The 25,197-nt window shown below is 40.3% G+C and overlaps 2 protein-coding genes across 5 annotated transcripts; one reads left to right on the forward strand and one right to left on the reverse strand.

Annotated features, from left to right (window-relative positions):
• The first annotated feature begins 188 nt into the window (after window positions 1-188).
• On the forward strand, window positions 189-4,302 carry snap29 (synaptosome associated protein 29). The gene is made up of 6 exons (XM_044025342.1): window positions 189-251; window positions 1,645-1,878; window positions 1,990-2,183; window positions 2,748-2,833; window positions 2,923-3,030; window positions 3,321-4,302. Exons 2-6 carry the CDS (start codon window positions 1,645-1,647, stop codon window positions 3,479-3,481), a joined length of 783 nt encoding a protein of 260 aa, XP_043881277.1. The 5' UTR covers window positions 189-251; the 3' UTR covers window positions 3,482-4,302.
• A 3,029-nt stretch (window positions 4,303-7,331) lies between these two features.
• si:dkey-178e17.3 (somatomedin-B and thrombospondin type-1 domain-containing protein) lies at window positions 7,332-25,192 on the reverse strand. 4 transcript variants are annotated; one of them, XM_044025553.1, is made up of 8 exons: window positions 23,151-25,192; window positions 22,473-22,525; window positions 21,657-21,715; window positions 20,560-20,889; window positions 12,925-13,110; window positions 11,591-11,681; window positions 9,480-9,638; window positions 7,332-8,623 (listed from the first exon to the last, which is right to left on the reverse strand). In XM_044025553.1, the coding sequence occupies exons 4-8, from the start codon at window positions 20,798-20,800 to the stop codon at window positions 8,518-8,520; spliced, it is 783 nt and encodes a 260-aa protein (XP_043881488.1). In that variant the 5' UTR covers window positions 20,801-20,889; window positions 21,657-21,715; window positions 22,473-22,525; window positions 23,151-25,192; the 3' UTR covers window positions 7,332-8,517. The 4 variants fall into 4 exon arrangements, with proteins under 4 accessions (XP_043881488.1, XP_043881490.1, XP_043881491.1 ...); XM_044025555.1 differs by having other exon boundaries at window positions 23,063-25,192; XM_044025556.1 differs by lacking the exons at window positions 21,657-21,715; window positions 22,473-22,525; window positions 23,151-25,192 and having other exon boundaries at window positions 12,925-13,107; window positions 20,560-21,105.
• Between the last annotated feature and the right edge of the window lie 5 nt (window positions 25,193-25,197).

Genomic DNA, 25,197 nt, shown 5'->3' on the forward strand with positions numbered 1-25,197 from the left:
GTTTACCACAGGTGGTTGTGTCATAAAGTATAACTTAAGTTTGATGTGCAAGTCGTTATATCTACCAGAGGACAAAAACGTAAAGATATAATAGTATTTATTTTTGTTTAGTTTCGGGTTTTATTCTTTTGTTGCGTTTCTGCTGCGCAGTAATAGCGGTCGCAAACATTCCCACTGACGTCAGCGAATGTGATCGGAAGTCGCCCGCCCAGTCATCTGAGCAACAACGTCTGTCTCTCTGACGGTCAAAGGTTTGTCTCTAAAGTTGACCATTCCTTCTTTTTCACAGTTTAATTTCATATCGAACAGATAGAAGCATCGATGCTGTACAACGCCGTGTTCTTGTGGTTTAGTGATGTAGTTATATTGCTAGCTTTTTTACTATTGTCCATTGGCTAGCAAGCCAACACCTTTTCACTAGTACCTTAACGCTTGAAACATTACTGTACTATTCCTGTTATACAGTAACATAATGTACATTTTAGAAAATAACAAATTAGTAACTTTGTGACAAAAAACCCGGTTTATTGCAGCTAAGTGAAGCCAACTATCTCATCCTAGTACAATAATCTGCCAAATTTAAAACCCTTTGGTGAAATTGGAATTCAAATTCCAAAACTTTATTTGTCCCTAGTAAAAACAAGTTAGAAGAAGCACTATGTGCAGTACTAGGAGTGCGTCCATACCTTTTTATTACTCCTGGTGATTAAGAAGTAATAAAAATATAATGGGATGCAGTGGCGCCACTAGTACACTTAATAAGGCAGGCATGTCCAAAGTGTGACCTGGGGCCAAAGGCAGTCCGGCCCTGGGGACTAACCCCTTTTGATTGGAAGGGCACCCTTAGGAAAAAAACTTGCAAGGGCATCATATAGCTACACGTCACTTTTCTTCTCTAGAAAAGTTTATTATTTATATTTTGTTTTAGAGTCCACATATGAGTGGCAGACAGTATGAGGGACTGTGTCATGTTTTTACCACTCCAGAGTGTACATTAGCATGTGTCTTGTGACTCAAGAGGGCACTGTAGCGCACATCATTTTTGTCCGTTAGGGTACCTGGGGTGCAATTGCCCTGTGTACGCCACTGATGGGATGTCATTGTTGACTTCAAAGGATTTAAGCTTCCTTTGAATTGCCACTTCTGACAATTTCCTTAGTGTTACAGGTAGATTTCTATGTTTTTTTATATTTAAAATTTGTTAAAGATAGTGTGCCAAGGTATTATTATATACATATACATAATTATATTCCAACCATGTCTTTGGTTTTGCATGAGTTGTTTCACCATTCTAATTCTCAAGAAGTAGTCAAGTCATATACTATGCCAAGACGAATAATATGATTTGACAGTGATTAAGTACTATAATAATTTAAACACAAAATACTGTATACACTAATCTTAACTGTGGGTTTTGAAATATGATTTCTGCCTTGGTTTTACAGCAGGTGGTTGCATTTTTGCCAAGAGCATTTTGCATGTGCTGTGAGAATGACACAAAAGACCTTTAAGCATTCTTTAATCCTGTTAATGTAGTCAAGTTACAGGAGAGCTTAACTCGCATAATAATATAAAGCCACATTACCGATGCCAAATATTGGTAAACACCACCACTAACTATAAATTCATGTGTCTACTCCACAGATGGCCTACCCTAAATCCCACAACCCGTTCGCAGATGATGCCGATGAGGAAGACTTTAGACCTAAAAATAGGGGTTTCGAGGATTTCGATGACAGTGATATGAGCGATGCAGAGAGGAGGCAGCGCTACCTCCAGCACGAAGTGATGCGTACAGCGCAGTCTGCCGTTGACAGCAGTCACCGCTCCCTCGGCCTCATCTACGAATCAGAGAAGATGGGTGTGGATACTGCAGAGGTATGTCAAGCTAAACAGCTTTTCCCCTTACTAACAAAAGAGCTCATTGTCTGAGTGTGATAATCAATAGTAAACGCACACTCACTTATTGTCTCCTGAATATCTCTGTAGGAGCTGGTGCGACAGGGTGAGGCTCTGAAAAGGACAGACAAGATGTTGGACAACATGGATCAGGACCTGAAGACCAGCCAGAAGCACATTACCAGTATAAAGAGTGTGTGGGGCGGCCTTGTCAATTACTTCAGAGGCAAACCAGAGACAAAACCACCACCTGAACAACCTAAGGCCTACCAGGCCAATGACAAGTATGATTCTTATTAGTAATGACTCACAGCCTAATCATATATAAGCAGTTTTGATTTCATTAAGGGGATAGTTACTGTAAGTGTAGTTGTATGACGTATCCACACTAACTTTGCAGTCATTTTCATGAACCTGCCTGAGAGCCAGGCACTTTCTCTGACTGATAACATGGCTGCACATCTGTTTCCATGTGCAAAAGGCTCTATAACAGCAGATTGAGAGGCAAACATATTAGATATTGGTGACTTGAGCAGGTGTAGATTTTTTTAATTGAGCCTTTTACTAAGCGGCTGAAATCAGTTTTTTCTTATGTACCTGTTGGCAATAGAGAGTCAGAGAGATCAGTGACAATGACTGTTTGGCACTTTGTGCAGTCTGAGTTGATACCCCATATGAACACTCGTCATATAACCTGAATTCTCCTTTTAAAAACCATCTTTACATCAGCAGTTGCTCCTACTCTCAGTGTGTACACATTTTTTAAATATTTGCAATTTCCCGCTACTGTCATCGACTGCCCATGACTTAATAGTCAAACAATGTTTATCTGTCTTTCTTATGTTCAGATTACAAACTGCCTTATCCAGCAGCAAAGAGCATGAAGATAAGTACCAAAGCAGCCACCCCAATCTACGAAAGATGAACACAGAAGGTAAGAGTTTGCACAATAACATAAACATGGTACCACACATACACATTCTACAAACTGGCTGCCATTTCTTTTTGACATCTGTGTTGCAGGATTTGGAGCTACTGCTGCTTCAGTGGATGACCGCTCATTTGGACAGAATGAGTACTCCAAGAATAGACACCTGAGAGAAGCTCACCAAACCCTCGACAACAATCTAGGTAAAAACAAAAACAAAATATCGTGTTTATTCTTTGTTTTTATTTATAATACACAAGCCAGACACAAGGGGGTGACATATCTGCTTTTGGTCATTTCACAATGACAATGTTTTGTTTACTGTACTTTACCTCACATCAAATCATCATTATAAATAATAATCTATTATTTCAAATGTTGAATCATTAACTATACATTGTGGGGAAGTAAAACAGCAGTGCAACATTGACTATGCTTAGTTTCATGTCATTCAGTTTAAATAGCTTTGTATGTCTTTCTGTGAATCACTTAGGTGAGATGTCTGATGGCTTGAGAAGACTAAAGAACCTTGGACTTGGTCTCCAGAGTGAGATCGAGAGCCAGGATGACTCCATTGATTCTCTGCTAAATAAAGTGGACAAGATGGATGTCAAGATCCACAACACAAACCAACAAATCAAGAACCTGAAATAAAACAAATACTTGGACTCATTTCACAGAGACACAAACAAGTCATCATCCCTTTTTTTCATTTTGGTCTGTAGTCCTCCTTTGCTAAGGAGGTTTATGTTTTTAGCTGCATTATATGTCTGCATAACTCGTAAAAGTAAACATTTCTATTTGGAATATAACATCATTTAGCAAATGAACACACTATTTTCTTCTTGACTGAATTCTTCATTTATTTCTAAGTCTTTAGTTTGCAATTGTCCTTCCACCACGCTGACATGTTGTACTGACGCCCACACGGTTGTTGTAGTGATTAGCACTCTTGCCTTTGCAGCAAGAAGACCCAGGTTCACGACCTGGTCAGAAAAAGGAAATTGGACAATCTGTGAGATGGTTGTTTATCTCTATGTGGCCCTGGTTTGCCTGTGTCCTGTTCAAATTGGATTGTTATCTTCGGGTTTCAGTTCCTCTGACTCATTGTCTCAGACATATTTCAAACTTGGTTGTGTAATTATTGTATTAGTTTTGTATCTATTGAGTTATATCCTGGACCTTCCTCCACATTTGTACATAAATGTTTTGCAAGTGATGCTCAAGTCACCTTTGCCTTTACATCAATGCGTATGTACAGAAAAACTAGCTTTTGGTTTCTGTGCCATTCTTCTGTCTCCACTGCTACATGTTACAGCATTTCTTCAATTTTTTAAAAAATTTTCAGTAGGATTTAGACTTTTTGAAGCATATGATTATGTCCTTTTGTTATCATGTTCAGAATGTGTTTGAAGTGATTATGGTATGAAGAAGTCAGCTGTGAAAATAAATCTATGAAAATCTATTAAAGATAACTGTTGATGAACTGCATTATTTTTTAGAAATTAAAACTCATGCGTGTGAAAAAAATATGTATTTTTTTAATATATATATTTCATACTTTAATAATTTATAATACTCAAAATTATCGATCTAATGAAATTTCCAAAAAACTGGCGCAGAAAGTCAAAGGCACCACAAGGTGGCGCCACAGTTCTTCCATGGTAGTAACCACTGTTTTTTATTAGTTATGTCAGGACCGGCCCATATTGTTTTTATTTTGCACTGAAATCAGAACATCAATATACAGTAAATCAACTGAGTGATATTTTCTTCGAAAAATGTATGTATGTAAATATGAGCTTAATTTAATATGATGATCATCCTTCAAGCTGTGTGATGTAGTGTTTACTATGCTTCCTATGCCTTTTCACATCTACCAGCTGTGTTGTGTAGGTCATGTCCAAGTGTCTACTTATTATCATTCCTCTGCATTGGACCAGCTGCTCCTACATGGTCAACAAGCCTTCATTAGGATGTCTTGTTAATTACAGTCCACACCCTCTGACAACACATACATACATACGCAGTGCTGCGGAGACGGAGAAGGAAGACAAACAGTGATACCAGCTCTGCGGGGCCCTGAGCTGCGGGAGGCCCCTGCATGTCCAGACTAAAAGCATGTTTGTTAATATTGCAGGATTTCTATTTCTATTTTATGCTTCTCATTTTTAATACAAGGCTTAGCTGAGTCTTTCAGAACTAAAAAGCTAAATTCTCAAAAAGGGCAGCAGCTTTTATGCAATAGATCATTTCAAAAGGTTTTTGCTGCATGTTGTGAGAGAAAATTCTACTCTGCAGCCAACTTTAAGTTTAATTACGCACATATTCGTATAAGCAGACCTGGTGTACAGTATTAACAGCCATAACATAGGATAAGACACAAACTAGGGTGCCTTTCAAGGTTCCCTCACTAGACACCAAGGGGCCAGGCATCTGGACCGGATACACAATCTCAAGTGCCTTACAGTTCTGATGTCAGACATTGTCTCAGTTCTCCTCAGATCTGAGTTGTCTACAATAAAATCTTTCAACTTAACTCATCACTGACTCCAGAGGTTCTACTGTATAGTGTATGTGTAATTTTTCCAAGGAAAGGAGAACTTTTAGAAACTGTTTCGTTTTTGTTGAGTCACAACCACAAAACTTTGACTTCCTTTATTTTTAAGTGGTGACATGTTGTTATGACCAGTGTAGTCACACCACAATATAAAAACGGTTCCTGGATTACAGATGAATATCTGGATAATTGTCTCGTCTAAACTTATAACGATACAATTGTTATATTTCTGCTCCTGGTCTCTCTATTCTGTCTCTACATCTACATCCTCTGCTCTGTCCCCCATTTTTCCTTTCACCCCAACCGGTCGAGGCAGATGGCACATCACAGATTTTTGAGTCTGGTTCTGTCAGGGATTTTTTCTTGTTAAAAGGGTTTCTTCTCTCCACTGATGCCTAGTGCTTTGCTCATCGTGTGAATTGTTGGCTTCCTCTGCGCTCTACAATATTGTAAAGGTTTCTGCCTTACTCTGCCTTGAGATAATGTATGTTGTGATTTGGCACTATACAAATAAAATTGAATAGAATTGAATATGCTGAGGAAGGGATCTCAGGTTTGAGTTGCCACCACATATCAATTGACACTACCAATTAAACGGAAGTCACCTCTGGGTTCTTAACCTTCATGCCATCCATGAGGCTGCAAAGGCTTTGAACAGCGGTCTTGTCAAAAGTAAACAGTGGCTGTGCCGTGACAAAGGGAGTTGGTGCTGGAATACACCCCTTTTCAGCGGAAGTAATCCCAGAACACACTGCTGTCGGAGCCCATCAGGCACTGGGCCAGAGATGGGCCTTCCTGCCCTTTGGAAAGTGGGTTAGCAGCAGAGGCAGCACAGCCAGGGGGGTAAAGCCTGCTTCAGAGGGGATGGACAGTTATTGCCACTGTGGTTGTAAGAGAAAATAAAGAGTTGTGCTGACGGAGGGGAGTTTGTTAGGGAGCTGCAGAGGAGGGAGGAAGTAGGTAGGAGGACAGAGAAAGAAGGGAGGGTCATTACTTAGGACTGTGTTCCTGTTTACAGTGACACGACGAGTGTACTGTATACAGTGGTCAAGTCTTTGGAATTTGTCTATTTTTGTTTTTCATTTTCATTCTAAAAATGCACATCATGTATGAAGATGTTGAGCGACCATTAAAGCTAGTGTCTGTAATCTGTTTATGAATATAATAGCCATCGATGAATGGATACTAGTCTCACCTGCCCTTGTGACCTGTGTCCAATCCATCCTTTCACAGCTCATGACTTCACAATAAGCCCGAGAGGCAAACACACCCCTGAAGCACAGACAATAGACAAACGTTAGCAAGTGGAAAAATGGCAGAGAATGTGCAGCCAATCTTGAATTTCATCATAGACAACACTTTCAGTGTTTTAGGGCAGAGCTGTGAAGAAAGTATTGGTATTTGTTGTTTTGGTTGTATTCTGCAAACGTGTAGTCAGTTAGTGTTTCCACAGTTACATACCAAAGCTTTAATGTTCTCTCAGTGCACCAGCATGTGTCATGCTGAACCTTCTTAACCTGCTTGGGGCAAAACCCCCCCAAATACCAGTGAAAGATGTACTCAGACATGATGCAAGCTGTCCAGTGCCTCAGACCTCTTGTTTAGCCTGTCCACACTTCATATCTGGCAGTTACATCACAAACACAAACCCCCAAATTGCAGGAGAATGTAACTCAAAAACATGATTATACACATTAGCTGTCATTTTGCCCGTTGTCATGCAATTTACACCGCGGGCAAAAATGTTGGGAATGTAACAGAAGTATGTTGATGGACAAAAGTTACACACGTTTGCCTTTTAACTCTGGGCTGTTGCAGGTAAACACTGGTCAACCTGAGGGAATTATTTTTGTAGCGCAGGTCGTAATTATAGATGAGGAGAAGCTATAAATGTTATTTGTTAAATCCACCAGCATGCACCCACATGAGAAAATCTGACCAGAATTTACAGTATAGACGTTTATTTGCACTAATGGACAGTGTACAGTTTATGTTGTGCTGCACTAATGAAATCATCGCTGATTTAAAATAAATAAACACACAAAAAACAGACATGGGAGAGAAAGTCACTGCTTTCCACTAAGAGTAAAGCTTTTTTTTTTCCTGGCACTACATAATAGTCCTCGTCTCGAACCAGCAGCATGTGGGAATGTGTGTAAATCTACAGGTAACGTGAAGGAAAACCTCAAGTCGAGTAGAGACAACAAGAGCTGGCAAGAAAAAGAAGTGCCGGTCAAGGAGCTGCGATGTGTGCAGGGGGGAAACTTTAATTAATAAAGGGAGTAACACAGCTGTATGTGATTGTTGTTCAGTTGGATGATGCTCTGTTGAAATGAACTCCCTCATGAGTTTGATACGATTTCTGAGCCACAGGGAGTCAGAGAAAACATAGTTAATGAAGCGATTCCTCCAAGAACACAGAGGGCAGACACAACCACAGAGAAGTTCTCTTCAATCCCCAGCAATAATAGTTTTAAACAGATGGGACTGATTTCAGCTATGAGTCACTTTAAATTATGCAAAAAAAAAATCGTATCTGAAAAGAAATCGTAAAAGAAAGCAAACTGCCAGAGGTACACAACACTGATATAGCGACCCAATAATTAGCAGCAGTGAGATGCAATTAAGATGATGACGTTTTCAGCATCACTGGCCTGCAGGTGATTCAGGACTGAGGCTTAAAACTGTTTAGCTGGTGGATACAACAAGCTTATTAGCTTTATAGACACATGTACATTCCACATAAACAATTAAAAGTAGAAAATGTATAAAGCAAAACAATATATTTATACATTATGCATTTGCATTGGTGGAGGTAGATAGCAAAGATTGAGAGGTAAAGGGGTATATAGATAGATATGTTGTTGTGCTTTAATAGGAGAAAAAGTATAATGTAGTTGTAAAATTTGAAGTTAAATACGAGACGATCTGTGTGCTTAGAAACTGTTCATACAGTACAGAGTATGAGGTGAAAGAAAAGTGGCAGGATGCTGCTGATCTCCTGAAGTTATCAGCGAGAAATCTGGATCGGATGGATCTGGCTTTGCTGGCAGGTCTCTCCACAATGAACAGGAGACAGTGAGGGACATTGTTGTCCCTCCATATGGCTGTCTAAGGTTTGCATGTCTGCTCACACAAAGAGCAAAGAGTAGGGAGGACAGCGGCAGCTCTCTGAAGACGACTCCCGTACCCAGGAACCATGACAGCCTGGGACTGAAGCTGCCGTCCAGAACGTTCTGTGAACAAAACAAACGGAATCAGGCTACGTGCCACTACAACAGAGGGAAAACGTTTTTTTACATATAAAAACAACATGTTTGTCATTATTCTGATGCAAGACATTTTTATTTTGTGAGATAATGAAGTGGAATGATGCATGTTAAAAGGCCACTCCAGCTTTGGGGCAAGGTTATATTAATTTTTCATTAGTTTTAGTTTTTATTTCATTTTGACTTTTTGTTTTTGAAATGAGTTAGTTTTAATTTGTTTTTATTTTTTGTAAATGCTTAGTTTAGCTTAGTTTTTTTGTTTTGCCAGGTGTAAGATTAAAAAAGGTGGTAATAAATAAAAAAAACTTTCATAATTGCCATCAGAGAAAAAATAAATACACTTCATATGATCGCAAAAGGATTATGTATGAAATGAATGTACAGAGACGAAAATTGAGCACATTTTGCTACAATTTTAGTTAATTTTATAAACACACAATTCATCTACAGTAAGTTACCAGAGGCTTTTTAACGCAGGTTTATATTTTTATTTCAATTAACGAAAATGTTGTTGTTTTTTTCAATTCTTTTCTTTAACTATAATAACCTTGCATTGGGGAGGACTATTTTCCATATTGTCCAAAGTCAGACCAAAAAATGATGTTCTTTTTATGGCTCTGCTCCAATTGACGGTGAACGCTGTGTTTTATTCTTCGTTTTTTTTAACTTAGCTCAAGGTGTGATTGTCCAGGGTCGATCTCCTCATAAGATGAAGTTGTTTCCGTTCTTTCATAAACATACCTTGAACTTGTTCTATTTTGTTTTAAGCCAGTCTGTCAGTCTACTGCTCCAAACACTGATGGTCATACTGTACTTGTTTTACCTGGTGTCTTCCAGGCCTTCACCTCCACAGCGGTCTGACTTTGACATGGCGTCACCTTGACATTCAGCACAGATCAGCCGCTCTCTGACCAGCTGAGCACTCCACAGTTTGAGTTTGCATGCTGCACTGGCCTGTTTCAGCCGCAGGTACACACAGTAACTGCAAGCACAGTGAGAAGACAAGAAAAAATGTTAGTAATATTTCACTCTATTTTTTCTTACATTTGAAATCTGCATGTCAAAATCAATTTTCAATGAACAGGATGAAAAACAGCAGTTTTATCCAGGATGGTAATGGGAGTGGGACTTTTTCTTTTGTTGTACTGAGAACATTAATAACATTGTATAAAATACTGTAAATATTTAAATATGTGGTGATGGGAGTAATGTATGAATTAAGTTGTGTGTAATAGGATGGAAGTTTATATTTCTGCTTATTCCTTTTCAAACATGTGACGAGATGTAAATGTAGGTGTTGTCATTGCAAATGTTGCTCATGCGTTGGAAATAAATAACCAAGGCCTCGACCAGCATGCTGATAGTCTGTGTTGTTGGATGAAGATCTGCCGTCTTCAATCATTCACTCACATATGCCTATAACGGGCCAGGTTCTCTTAAACTGGTCCAACTAAATCAATCTAACTTGGCTTGACTAATCAAAGCCGAGGGGTGATCTATCCCAGCAAGGTGCACATGGCTGAGATTATAACCAGACAGAAAGACAAATCAACTTGTTGTTCAGGCTGATCCGGTAATGTCACGGTCACCTGCTGTGTGTCGCAGGATCAGCACAGTCTGAGTGGAAAGTGGAAACAATGATAAAAACGTATTGTTTTCCCGATCACTGTGTTCTCTGGAGAGTATTTTAACCTTCAGTCTATGATCCAACCAGAAGTTCATACAATTTTGCTCCAAGAGTGTGAATGAAAATGTAAGGAAGACGTGAGGTGGAGAAGGAAGAGTAAATTAAAGACACAGGTGTGTGGTATAATTGTGGCATAATTGTTTTTTTTCCTTTTCTCTAATAGACTTTAACATGTCCATGCTGCAAACATCTGTAAACTTATAATTCTATAAAAACCCTGGACAATGTAATGTCTTCTCTAAGAATCCTGACAGGTCTGTCTTAATCCTGTATGATAACCTGCAGGTATATCTTCGGATAATTTCACTCAGATAATGACTGCTCTGATTATCATTTCATGTCATTTCCTGGGTCAATTTCCATGGGAACACAGCGGCCTATCAATCAAGGCACCAGATGTCCAGATTTCTCACATTTATGAGTAATGTGCCTCTCGCTCCCTCATGCTTTATGTCTCAGTCAAAACAAAGGTTTCGAATGTCACTTTTAATCAGTGTGAAAGTGCTGTCAGGGATCCAAGCTTGACTTTATTCCCCTGCTCTCTGATTTTTCCACTTGTGGGAACATCTTCCAGCAGCACAGATCAAAGGCAACATCTACCGCAGGAAGGGTGTACCTTTTACATGAATTATGGGTGTCTTATCAGTAAAGGTCAGTAAAGGATGATGTAAATATTCAGTGACAGCGTTCACGTTACACAGACAAAGCAACTGCATGGCTCTGTGTGCAATGGGAACCTTGGCCCTGGTATTCTCTAATCTTTTAGAGCACAGAGTTGATCTTGCACTGACCTTTGAAACTACATAAAAAACAGCAGAGAAACTTACATGAACTGAGAGTAAAATCCAGCTGAGGCTTAACGTGGAATTAAGCTTTGCAGCTGGAATTACACAGGTTTAATGCCCGATTTGTTTTCTAACATCTGAAATAATCTCTTTGTTTTCACTATTTTATTACCATGAGTTCAAGCTGTGTTTTAAATGCTCACATCAAATGTGGGATTTCTGTTTTGTTTTTTAAATACTGAGCTGGTATATTTCCCAGATTTTTCACGGATGACATTTTTGTTGTCACAAAATCACAGAACCGGACACGTCATCATTTAACACTTCACCCAGTTCATGTGTAATTACATCCCTCTCAGCACTGATTGCACATGAAAGCCAGTTGTAGAGAGGAAATCAAAGTGAGCCGGGTCAGCAGTGAGTCCTGTGTGTTTGTTTGCAGTCTGATAATAGAGGCCTTACCTGGCCTTCTCCTCCTTCATCAGCATGTGTGGTCGTCTCCAGGGGTCTTTGAAGTTCCTCTTGAAAGAATCAGGTAGGATCTTTGCCACCTCTGGAAGTCAGGAGTACAGACAGAAGGGTTAAAATAAAAAGTAATCTCATTTACAGGAAAGCATCAGATAATACTAATATTAATCGTAGGAGCCAATCTGATCATTTATCTTGATTACCGGGTCTTGCTTCTTATGGTGATGTGCACAGGGAGTGGCTGAGTCTTTATAATGGCAGCTGCATTGGGTTCACTGATCACGTATGAGTGACGGGGAGATTGCACGGTTGTTACCAAATTACCAATAAACAAAGGGAATTCAACCCAAAGACCACGTTTGCCTGGACATCCATCAAAACAGGTCTTCACCCAGTGGAGTGGCTAAAATGAGGACTGATTAGTCACTACATGAATAATATCTAATATATAAAATACTAAATGGACTTGCACTACACCCATTAAGCAGCTACAGTATATCAAGCTAAAACTTACACAGGAACAATAACCAGGGACACTACCAGAGGGGACATCAGGGACACTCTTGGCTGCCCCTGAAGTGAGTGATGTCACTCATAAGAATTTGAACTCTCAGTTTGAAGCCTCAGGATACCTATAGTACACCTATGTGGTGCACTATATTTTAAAAAATAAAAGTTTACTGACTTTGTTAATCAACTGTGAACTAGGCTTATTTATAGTTACTTTCAGAGTTGGCATCAGAGAGAAACAGAAATATGGGCATGCCACTTTTGGACAGTGTGTGTTGTCAATTAAAGCTGCCAAAATCTGGAACTGTTTACCGTCTGCAATCTGGGAAAGCGCCAATTTAAAAATAAAAATTGCAAATACAGACAGGCAACAAAGGCCTAAACCACTTTATAACATGCACTTGAAACCAACAGTTTACATTGGCTCAGTTACTGCACTTGACTGTCACAACACGTTTATGAACTGTGTCATTAATTATGGACGACTTGTTTTAATGTGTGAAGTGGGTGAAAGACAAATTGGTCCGCCATCCATAAACCCAAGTCGCACAGTTGCTCTTTGTTTTGTCTTGTGTGTGATGTTGTTTTCTATATCGACTATGAAAGTATTTTCATTTGTGTTCCTGTGTGAAGCATAACATATACTGCACTTGGAGATAAGACTACAGAACAGATGTGTGCAATTGTGTCTGCTTACAGTAACACGGTTAACACTCAGGGCACAGACTTACCCAAGAGAATACTAAAACACCATAATTGTAACAGTGTAGAGCGCAGGAGTCTGTTCCTGTACACATGTATAAAAGAGACATGCTGACCTTTCGCAGTGCTGCATATGACATTGTTTCCAAAGCATCCTCGCCGCTGTTTCAGGTCTAGACAGGGTGTGCCGCCGTTTCTTGGGGGAACAGACACTTGACGACTCCTTTCTTTGCTGCCAACTCCACATGGAGCTGAACAGGACGACCAAGGGCCCCAGGATCCAACCACACAGTCGATGGCTGCTAGGGAAGCAGGAAAATAAAGAGATCAATTTAAAGTTGTTTTTGTTGTTTTTTTATAAACTGCAGCAGAAACATGTACAGACAAAAAACAACAAATACAAATACAACAAAATGACATGACATAAAAGATTCAAGGACATTTTCCCACTTAGGATGCACCATATTTGAAGAATAATAAGAATAAGAATATAACACGCACACAATTTTTGGCTTGTGTCAGAGGAGGTACAAACATAAAAGTCTGCAAATATGCTTTGGAGCAAGACCATTTAGTGCTTATAAGTAATTCAAATAATTCATTTAAAAACAAACTTGAAAACAGCATAAAAAGGCCAAAACCCTTTGGTAGAGTTAAGGTTAAGGTGATGTTTTCAAACTTGGTTATTCTGGACTGAGAGCTGAGGTCTGTTTTGAATGCAAAGTGCTGTCCACAGGCATGTAAAAGGATGTGACTTGTTAATGTTGAGTGTTTGCGAAAAGATCATTTTTATGAGCCTGACAAGCTTTTCCCAGCTGTGTTATCTTGGTCATTTTTCCCCTAATCAGACCTGCTACGTCTTACTGCATGACTGAAAGTGTGACTTAAAGCACACGCCCACATACAGACTTGCACAACATGTGCACTGTGCATTTATACTCAGGTAAGTGGGTGTCAAAGGACTGGGTCATTACCATCCACAAATGGCAGATTGACCAAACCCCAGACTCAGGATGTCTGTGACCCAGGTCATATCAGTGGGGGGGTGCAGTTTAAATAAAGGTCTACTTCTGTATCCTGTTCTGCCTCTAAATACAACACAAACACATAAACACAGCAGCAGCAGCAGTGGCAGAGGCAGCAATCAAGCTTCCTGTTAAGTGGGCACTGCATGGCAATTACATCAGGCTAAAAGGAAGCAGTATTAGTGAGATTGCTGCTCCGATCAAAGCCAGGAGTCCCCGGCAGTAATCAAGTCTTGTCCGACACACAGATTTAATAGTGGCGAACATTTAACAGCATGGTTTTAGGAAGGAAGTGCACCCAGATTAAAGTCAAAAGGAGGGGAAATGCACTGAGGCTCACACACAACGTCAAACATCACACCACACCACAGGAAGTTAGAGTAGTGGTGGGCAACTTCATATTTCTTCACCGCAGACTATGGGAGCAGGTGCACGTAGCTTGACATGAGGTGGAGGATAAATACTGTATGTCATAACATAATCCACTACTGCCAAACAATGAACTATACATTCTCTCTTCATAACAATGCTACAAGACATTAAGTACAGTATGTATGTGTGTGTGTGTGTGTGTGTGTGTGTGTGAACAGGGCAAAAAGAGAGAGCATTCAAGGTATCGCCTGTTCGGTTTATTCCCATGGTCCTGGTGGGATGTGGCGTCTCAGTGACACAGCCGATCCGCAAAGCCACTGTGGAATCTTTGCATTCCTGCACATTAGTGCTGCTCACCTGACACTTGCCTTTCCCAGATCACCAGACGCGCACACACTCACGCGTGCACGTGCACACACACAGGTTTATGCAGATATTCTTCTGAGGACACTGCACTGGCTTCCATTCATTAAAATTCAGTCCTCATGGACGACTGGTCGTGACTAGGTCAGGGTTTTTGCCAGAAAAGTACACACACACACACACACACTCTCTCACACACACACATCAAAAACATCTTCTGTCAGATAAACCCACCCACTTGGGCTTGTTCCATCTTCAGTCATCACCCTAAAATACACAGACGTACACATTCCTCTGTGTAGAGTGACATGAAGTTTCTTGGAAGAACACTGAGGGGCGTGATCGAATTAGACACCACAGCCATATCTACAGTGCTTCCTCCTCTCTCCTCCGCTCTCCTCTGCTTATCCTTGTGCCCGTTTCCTTCCCTCTCCTACATCCTCTGATGTTCATGGGAGTAGCTTCTATGTTGCTGTTTTCGTGCTCGCAGTGGGAAAAACCGAGTATGGAAGATGAAAACATAATGTGAAAGGTGAAGTACGTAAGAAACCAGAGATTAAGGAAACATGGTACATTGAAAAACTACATTCGTTTCACAGAAAACAATGATGCCACCCAGTGATGCAGCTCTTTTGAGACGTGGGATGCCAGCAGAATGAGCAGAGAGCAGCTCGATGTTTAGTGTCAGAAGTACTCATCCATAGTGGCTCTAAAAAGCATTGCTACCCTCTCATGATCATCTTAACCAGAGGAGACAAAAAAAAGAAGGTCTGCAATGGAGACACATTAAAATATACACAGCTGAAAGCGAAGAAGAAGTTGATGACAGTGTGAATAAGTTTCTCCTGGACCAAGAAGCAAAACAGGGAGTTTCAGCCAAAGTGATCGAGCCCTTTCTCTACCTCAGTCTTTTTTGATGGATGTTTAACAAATACAATGTTTTTACAGTCGTTTCTTCTCGTCGTGTGATAATTCTCAGCTGTTGCTCTAAAGCAACAAGAAGCCTGAATGCTTTGCCAATAGTTAATTTATTTCACCCATTTATTTATTGGCTTATTTATCTCCTGTTGGAGACCAATTAAGACATACATCACAAACACTGAGTACTGAAGAAGTGATTGTTTTTGTTGAGGGTGAAGCAAGGAAACAAAACAAGTCTATGATGGACAAACACACAGACAGGTCTCAGGCTCTGTCTGGAAGTCTGTTGCCCCCCCCAACCGCAGGTCACGCGGTAATTACCACACTGTGGTGGTCCACAGCTCTGTTTCTTGTACCACCAGTCCCACCAAACCACATGATAGCCCTGCTGACAGTCTGACACGACCTGACCCACACAGCTTACAACCACTGCTGTCCCCTGTTTCCACCGGTGACGAGAAAGTCCCCAAGCAGCCGGAACCTCTGACCTCTGACCCTCACACAGGAAACAAATGGTCGTCATCGTCAGCAAGTTGATTTTTTGTTTTTTCAATGAGCTGATATACTTAAACTTGTTCTAGTTTTCTAGTATTTGAAAACTTTTAACTCAAAAGACGCTTATCTTTGAAAAATGTGGTCAACTGAAATATGCATGTGTGTAACTTTTAAATATAAACAAATGTTGCATTCAGTCCGTTGTCGAATGAGGTGAACCTGTCAGCTGCACACGACTGTGTTTCTCAGCATAGCAGTATCTACATCTTGTAATCCCACATGAAATTATTTGATGTTTGATTTAACATCATGCCACGAAAGGTTGGCGTATGATCGAAAACACAAAGAAGTGCCCACAAAAAGTGAATTTTACCGCTCCAAAAACCCAGTTGTTGAGCCGTTTGAAGGGATAGATGCCTCTTGTCTCTTCCTACCGCTGTAGACACACAAAGGTCTGACAGTGCATCTTGACAGAATCTCTTTTATGTTAAAAATGTTTTATTTATGAAGACTAAACAGAGGCAGAATATTAACATTAACAACAGAAATTTGGAAAAGAAAAGTAATGCCCTGAAGCTTTAAAGTCGTTGAAAATGCATTTTATAAATCAGTTGGGGTTTTTTTTTCTATCAATGAAAGGGTCCAACAAACACAGTTGAGAGTAACAAGACTTAGCTTGAACCCAGTTTGTGGAAACAAACTTGGTTCAAGCTAACAAATATCCATGGCAGCTGGCAGCGTGTCAGACAGACAAACACCACCAACTGAAACACAGCACTGTATAGCGTGTACCCAACATCAGTGCTATTATCTGCCGACATGTCGGCCAGTCTCCAGTCACACTTGTTGCAGTCAGATAATAGACCACAATCTAGCTTTTCTGATTTACTTTCCTTTGCTTTTTTTTCTGCCTCCATTTAAGGGTTTCATAACAAAAGAGGTATCAGTCCAGCCCACCCAATTGGCTTTATCTTTCTTTTCTCCCTTTATAACTTTGTCCCACACTCTTCCTTGTTCTTTCTCCTCCATCTGTCTCCTTTTTTTGGACCTGCTTTTCACTTTCCCTCCCCCTCCGTCTAACCCTCCACCTCCCCTCTGATGGGACCCAGATGTCTAGCTGTTCTACAGGACCAGTGCACCTCACAAACCCCCACATCCTCCCTCCCTGACGATAGGGGACGCGGGCTCTGGTCCCATCAGACAAGCCTCATAATGTTTGGCAACACAAGGGCGAACTATGAGCCTGTAAGCAGGGCTGAAGGACATAGGACGAAGCCCTAATAACAGGTTTGCACATAAATGTTTCCTGCAGACACCTAGAAAAGAGGAGCCAAGCAAACCAACTAATTAAAATGATTCAATTAAAATGATGTTTTTAACATTTTATTATAGCTTAAGGATTTCACATAACTACAGACACGACAAACAAACCCATTAAACGGACTCGACGAAAGCCGAACGTGGAGGAACTTGATGTTAGAATTCTCCGGCAGCTGGCTCATTTCAGTCAAGCTTGGCAAAAACATTCACTCCTCATAGAGGTTCAGGTTAGAGGACATGTGGGAAGCAAAGAAGAAAAACAGGGAGTGAAGGAAGATGGACAGAAGTAAACACCGTGGCATGACAACATACAGTGCACCAGAGGAAAGGGGGGAGAGAAATGAATGATGGGTAAAGCCCAGGTGTAACAGAGGCAGGGGCTGCAATATGTCATCATGCTCATATGAGAATTACCAGACTCCACAGCACGAGCAGGGTGAGGAGCTGGGGAGGCGTCTATGCGGAGGAGAGGCAATTAAAGACTTAACGTGAAGCAGAGATAAAAATGATGTGATGTATTTTTAACTTCCCAACATGGATTACTAACACCATCCAGTATTATTCGTCTTATCTGATTCTGACCTCCCTCTTCACTGTCATTTCCTGTAATTCCCAGAATGCCTTTTAACAACCTTCAGTGAGCCACATAGACATTATGAAAAGGAAAACAAATTGAGGAGAAACATCAGTCAATTTCCTTGGACCTTTAGGGGACATTTGAATGTGGACCTTTGTCAGGCCAAACATAAACACCACAGGCATATTTTCCATTACTGCAATTACAAAGTAAAGGATATGTACTGATTTAATTTAATTTTGATTTTGAAATGATTTTTGTATGTGGACACTGTGGGAAACAGCCCAGACAGAGTTTGTGCTCTCTAAGTGTGTTCACCAGGAATAATTTAAAATGAGCCCAGTGATTGGTCAACATGAGCGCAGAAACTGTTTATCTAGATGATTGAAAATCATCAGTGTGTTTTTTTCTTCCTTGAAAATATTCCACTGTAATCTCCACTTGTTTTTAGTTGACACCTCCCAGCTGTGAAGCGCAGCAACATCTGACATTTGTCTCTTGTTGTGTTCATGCAGGAGCATCCTCCACAGTCTTTACACACAGACAGCAAACATGCCTGCCAAATCCTTCACTTAAAAGCATCCCTGCAGAGAACGGTATCACATCCTGTAGAGGCTTAAGTGTTTGGGACCAAGTGGTACAAACTGCCTGTCTCACCTCTGATGTCAACCCACGCCAAACACTGTGTCTGTCTGCAGCTGCAGCAAGTTAATTACAGACTGTGACAGACGGTACACAGACAGTCCCCTCACAACATTACAGACCCGCAGGAACAGGATCGGGATCAGGATCAGGTAAAGTCTGAGACTGAATGAGGGTGAATAAATACAGTGGTGCTTTGATGGGGTTGAGCCAAGCCTCACGATACATGATGTGTTTATACTGTAAAGGTGCTTTGCTCAGTGTCACTCAGGGCTCACTGGTCCATACGGGGGTCAATGTCATGGTTAACGTGACATGATGTTTGTTTTAAGTATCATATTTATCAAAGAATGCTATATGAATAATATATTTTTTATATAAGGTCTTTTCATCCACTGACACGTAAATGACCATCTTCTGGGCTTTTAGTCACTAGTACTTGCACCTGTAACATCTAGCCGTGTAGCACCATAATATTTCAATGTTTTATTAGTATAAAGTTTTAACGTCTTAATGCTAAATTGTGTTTATGCTTGTAAGAAATTATAGTTTACCGGCATCAAAAAAATCAGTGACACAGTGAGGACCACAGTGTTAAAAATCCTCGTCTGGCACATGAGTGAACCGACGCACCGGGCAGCTGTTAACTGACCTGTGAGAGACCAGCTGCTGTTGAGCAGCACTGTGATGACTCAACACTGACACTGAGGTCTGTCCTCTGCCTATTCTGTTCAGTTTCAGCTTGGTCGACACATGGGATGGATAATGTGACTGCTGGAATCCACTCCAGCAGGCTGCTGCACGATTAATGCTGTCTGAACGTGCACCTCTGTCGATTGGTGGATTCAAAAAAAAAGTATAAACATGATACAATACACTTGACTATTTCAAATGGAAACATTCACATTTGCAAGTGAAGTGCCATAATAATGAGTGCTTAACTTCCTTTATTTGTCTACAAGTCACATCTAATCTGCATTGCAGCAAAAATATAACAGTGCAGTTGAGTATTGTTTTTAGTATTTAAACTAAAATTAAAACATCTTCATGTTGTGTAAAACATGAATTAAAAGCAGTTACATCCTACATGGGATCAGTTCATTTTTTATATTGGTTATATATATAATTATTTGTAATGTGCAGAGAAGTGCATTGAACAGGTGGTTCAGCTAACAGTAAGGTCTTTAAATGTGCAACACAGCCTCCATCAGACTATGTTTGTACACACTTGAAAGTGTTTATTCAAGTCTGGACGAGGCAGCCACATGTTCACGTTGCCACACAGAAACAATTATCCTCTAAAACAAAAGCTTTTACTATGTATGTACGACATGTGTTTAAATGTTAGGTCTGCTGCAGCATTTTCAGCGCTCTTTGACCGGTTGAATTGTCCCTGCTGGTGCTTGTTAGTGTGCACTTAAGAGGAGGAAAACTCCCTGAGTGCAACTTTACAAAGGCGTCCTCCTCCCCCTCGTGAACTTGAGATGTTTCAACATACAGTAAGAGCTTTAGTTACAGCTCCGAGTGATTCCTGTGTGTCTCGTCTTTGCTCTACTGAAATCCTGACCATCTTTGGCAGTGTGGTTTCCATGGTGTCCATCCCCTCATTTATCCATATATAGCAGCAGCCGGGGGATATGGGCGAGAGGTTACCCTATTTCACATTTTAGTGAAAAACTTCACTCACCCCACTTTTCTACAACTTCAGGATGTGCAGTCTGAAGCTTTGATGTTAAGGCCAAAGGTCAACCCTACAAACTCAAGAATACATTCACACCACCTGCTGCTGCGGACAGTAGAGTTGGGATAACCATGCAAGTTCCTCCAATGGCCATCTCTTGTTGACCACTTAAAACAAACACTCATTATGGGTGCACTCGAGACAGCTATGTGTAGTATGTCTCACTGTCTCCGTGTCACCTCAATGCCAGCCATCTCTGTCTCCAACTGGACAACCGAGGAGACACAAACTCTGCGGGACAAACCGTCAAGATTCAAAAGAAATTCATTTCTCAGTGAGAGAAGAAGAAACTCACCAGATATTTGGCACACACGCTGATAGTCCTCGCAGCAGTCTCTGGTTTTCTGACAGTAGGTGTCACAGTAGCACACTGTCTTTCTCTCGCTGTACTCAAAGCACTCGTTATTCCGGCCGGTGCAGCAGTTCTCCCTCTCCCTCTCCCCGCAGCCCGCTTCGACAATTTCCGCGCAGAAAAGCGCAAGATATCCACAAACCATGAACCCGAGACGCGTCGCGCTCCATCCATGCGCTCCCATGACGGAAACTTCTCTGCACTTGCTCCACACACTTGCGCACACTCCACTGGTGTATGCTTCACTTGGATGGTGCTTGGAAGTGGATTATGCTATGGATTATACAGAAACAGATTATTATTACTATATAAAATCCAACTGCAACATGGTTCTGGTTCTATTTACGAAAAAGGAGGTAGCTGCTGTGTGGACACCTACACGGACAACTAACTGATGCGTAAATGCGCGCATCGGCTCTTTCTATCCCTCATTCAGATACCGCCCCTTTGGAGCGGGTTATTAGGAACGACTTACAGTAGCCTACCTCTCTCTCGACCCCCCCCTCTCTCTCTCTCTCCCTCTCTCGCTCTCTCTCTGGCTGGCTTGCGCAATTTGTAAAAGGAAAAACTATTTTAGTATTAGTGTCTTCTATGAAACCACTATTCGTGCTGAGATAAAAGTACTAAGCAAACCAATAACTCGCTCGTTTGGGGTAGAGACCGACAAAACATACGAATGAACACATTAACACTGACTTGGACCGATACTGACATGCGAAATCCAAACTCGCTTTAAGATCAAGTGTAAGGGAAATATTCGTAAACACGTTACGCACTGAATCCAAAATCGTTCGGAATCAGATCATGTTTTAGGTTTGCAATCGGGAAATCGCCTTCAGCACCACGGACAGCGGCGCGCGGCCACTTCACAGATAAAACGTGAATTTTGAATAAAAACAGGATCCAGTGTGCGGCTTCTGTAGATTGGTGGACAAGTGCTGCTCCTTCATCAGCAGCTTCAAAACAACGAGCTCCACTGGTCTGGTAGAAGTTACCCCCATTGAGTGAAAGAAAGGCCGGAGAACAATAATGTTACTTACCCTTCACTGGGTCTGAGTGAATGGAGGCATGGAGAGAACAACTGAGTGGTGGGTGGCTACTGTATTAAGATCATCAGGACCAAGAAAAGAAAGAGAAAAAGAGAAAAAGGAAGAGTAATCAGATCATTTAGCTTAGTTTAAAGGTAAATGCGAGGGGCCATGGGGCTTGTACTTGTTGGACCTTTGTCTGGTCTCCAGACAAAGGACTTTTACAGCCTCTCCTGTATTTAAGTGTTTGTGGCCTGTGTAAGATTTAGGTAAAATACTTTCTATTTGACTAATATTTGTCTTGTTGTTTGAATGTATGAAATTGTGTTTTAATTACCGTAGAATGAGCCTTTTACATTGACATGAGGAGCAGATCTTCTCTAAGGGACCACCAGGTGGTCGCGTTGTAGTTACAATTGTACGCATTGTACCTTTAACATACAGATAAACAAGGACTTTTAATTTTCCATCTCTCTAATTAGAGGTGTTTTTCTTGTTTGTTTGTTTTTTACCAATTCTCTCTCCAGAACCAGAGAGTATAAATGAGAGGTGATAGTGAGTGATGATGTCAGGATGAAGGGAGGTGAGCGGCTGCTTTGACCCCCCTGATAAAGCCCTATTGTACAAATATGAAAGGATAGAGGAGGCTTCTCTCATCACTGTGTGAGCCACAGGAGGGAGAGTCAGGCTCTGGCAGCACCAGCTCCCCCTAGTGTTTAATATGAGCTCTTGTTGTGCATCTTGAGTGAACTTGTGTATACTGGTCATTTTAAAGCACTTTTGATTCAAGATTCAAGATTTTTTTATTTTTGCCATTTGTGCACATACCTTACATAACAGTCCAGTCACGTGGGAGTTCCTGTGCAGGGCTCTGTTGGAGTCTAGCAGAAAAGAACACAGAAGAAAAGTGCTTTAAAGACTATACAAAACAGGCAGAATAAGAGATGAATTCAATAATAAAATAGAAATAATTCAAAATTAATCAGCGTCAGTGCACAGACACTGTAAACATGGAACTTGTGGCATACTTGTTGCAATGTTTAAAAAGACAAAAAAGTTATGGGGGATAATTGCACATATAATACAATTTTACACCATTTTCCAAAAAGATTGCACACAAGAATTGGAGTGAAATAGTGAGGGATTATTGCACATGTCATTGTATGCTATTTATACTTGATTTTACTAATGTATGTTCCAGTTATGATGCAGATTTAGACATAATAAAACATAAAATACACCTATAAATGACAATATGGGTACACCTAGCAAAACTGAATGCAATCTAATACATGAATGCTGTTACACAGTCTTACAATAAATTCTAGCTTTCCTGTGACATTTTTAGCTCCCAGAGGGTAAAGTCTACTTTATTGTTTAATGAAGGAAAATTAAATGATGGATATTTTAATCAATACCTCTCTAAAACTTGATGAATCCTCATAATATGAGCAACTGCCTGAAAAAAAGAGAGAAAGAGTGAGGGATGGATAGTTGAATACCTACACAAATCATCAGCCAAAAGTGGAACAATGACTTCCCTGTCCGATCCCTCCACTCGACACCTGCCCCCTATGGTTTGTCCCAGCATGATCCATTTTACCGAAAGGACAGAAAAACACACGAACAAGAGAGGGAGGAACAAAAACAACCACTCAGATGCTTTCAAGTTCCCATTTGCCATTTTTAATGAGTTTTGAAATCCCCACACAACATTGGGCACGGTCAAAAACATGGTTAATTATTTAGAACCACACACACACACACACACACACACACACACACATAAACACATACATGTGCATGTACACACAAGACCTTGAAATACATGTATTGCCAAGAACAATAATATTTACTGTTGGGAACACACAGTAAAGGTTGGGATATACTGCATAATCCATCAGTATTATAATACAATCATTATGGTAAGACATTTAGATTCACATCACTAGTGATGATACAATGAAGGAAAATGTTTGAAAGTGTTGAGAAGAGCAGGTTGATCAACAAACACAGTCGCAAAAAGGCACCAAAGTGACAAGTAAAAACCCTGGATACACTGGAAATTGATTTAAAACCAACATTCTTAACACTTAAAATGAATGCAGTCACTACAAATGGTATGTTGTCAGAAGCTGCGACAAAGAGTGGATTCCTGAATAGAAGAGAACATAAATGAAACAGAGCAGAGGGATATTTGTCTTCTTTCTTTTCGTGACCGTCATTAATACGATCATTTACACTTGTGACTTTCCTGTTTACCATAAGGTCTGTTTTCTTTCTTTTCTTGTGAGCCCACAGTTTTAGCTTTTGATTAATTAGCCTAGCGAAGGTAAGGAGGCAAAAGTGCAGGAAAGCTGTGTTAGAAGAAGAATCACAGACTGAAAACTGCTTCTGATGTAAACGCAATACTGATAATAATAATCCTGCTGTAGGACATAAATGTATATATACTGTACATATACACACTGGCCCTACAACTACAATCAGTCAGTTTGAGTGGTTTGTTTTTGCTACTTTCAACAACTTTATTGTTATTTGCTTTGTTCCTTCATTAGAGTAAACTGAATACTTTGTTTAGTGGAACAAACATTTCATCGATTTTATAACTTAAGAACAAAAAGGAGATATAAATCGATAATCAGTTGCAACCCTACTTTGAGCCACATGGATATAATAATCATTCACATTCTAATAAACAGGTTTATAACACACAATATGCATCATGACAATAATCTGCTGTGTCATGGTTTAGACGATGAAACGTTGTCAGCATGTTCTTTCTCTGAACACACTTTCACAGTATACCGGGTTCAGCATTTGGCACATGAATAAAATATATTATTCTCTACAATAAAACTATCATGTTGGTAATAAACTAGATAACAATATACACTGTATAAAAATAACTGGCACATTATAACTGTAAATCCATTCTATTATATTAAAGGCTTCGTTATGGAAGTGACTGCAGTTTATGTGACTGTAAACTGCAGACAGCTGCGGCCCGCGGCCTCTCGCTTTGGAAACATAATTTAACCGCAAGAGGAGACGGAACGCAGCGCAAACTCAAGAAATACAGCGATATGACACCTGTATACTTGCAGTAAACCTCAGTAAAACAGCTGTGAATGATGGGAAATAATGCTTTTCATTGACGGAGGGTGTTTCACAGAGCAGGTTTACAAAGACAAGTGAACCAGATAACACAGGGGGAAAAAAGGTGCAGAAATATCTGTAAAATGCTGTTTATGAGCAGTCATGAACGAACCATGTTGCACCCTTGGCAAATTAATAGTAATATAAAGTAGCAATAATTGTGCAGAAGTCACAAAATAGACCGTTTTTCTTTTCTTTTTGCTCATAAAAAGGAGTCAAGTGAACTCCAGATTACACAAATTCAATCCGTTTTTAAACATTTTTAGTACTTTTTGCTCAGGTGTGTTTATACAGTTGGTGAAAATTAAAGAAATTCTTCATCAGATTGCCGAGGTTGTACTGAAAAAAGGATATAAGAAACTCTGTATTGCACATTCTCATAGCCTCCGCATAT

This window comes from Solea senegalensis, linkage group LG5, assembly GCF_019176455.1.
Source record: "Solea senegalensis isolate Sse05_10M linkage group LG5, IFAPA_SoseM_1, whole genome shotgun sequence".
NCBI lineage: Eukaryota > Metazoa > Chordata > Actinopteri > Pleuronectiformes > Soleidae > Solea > Solea senegalensis.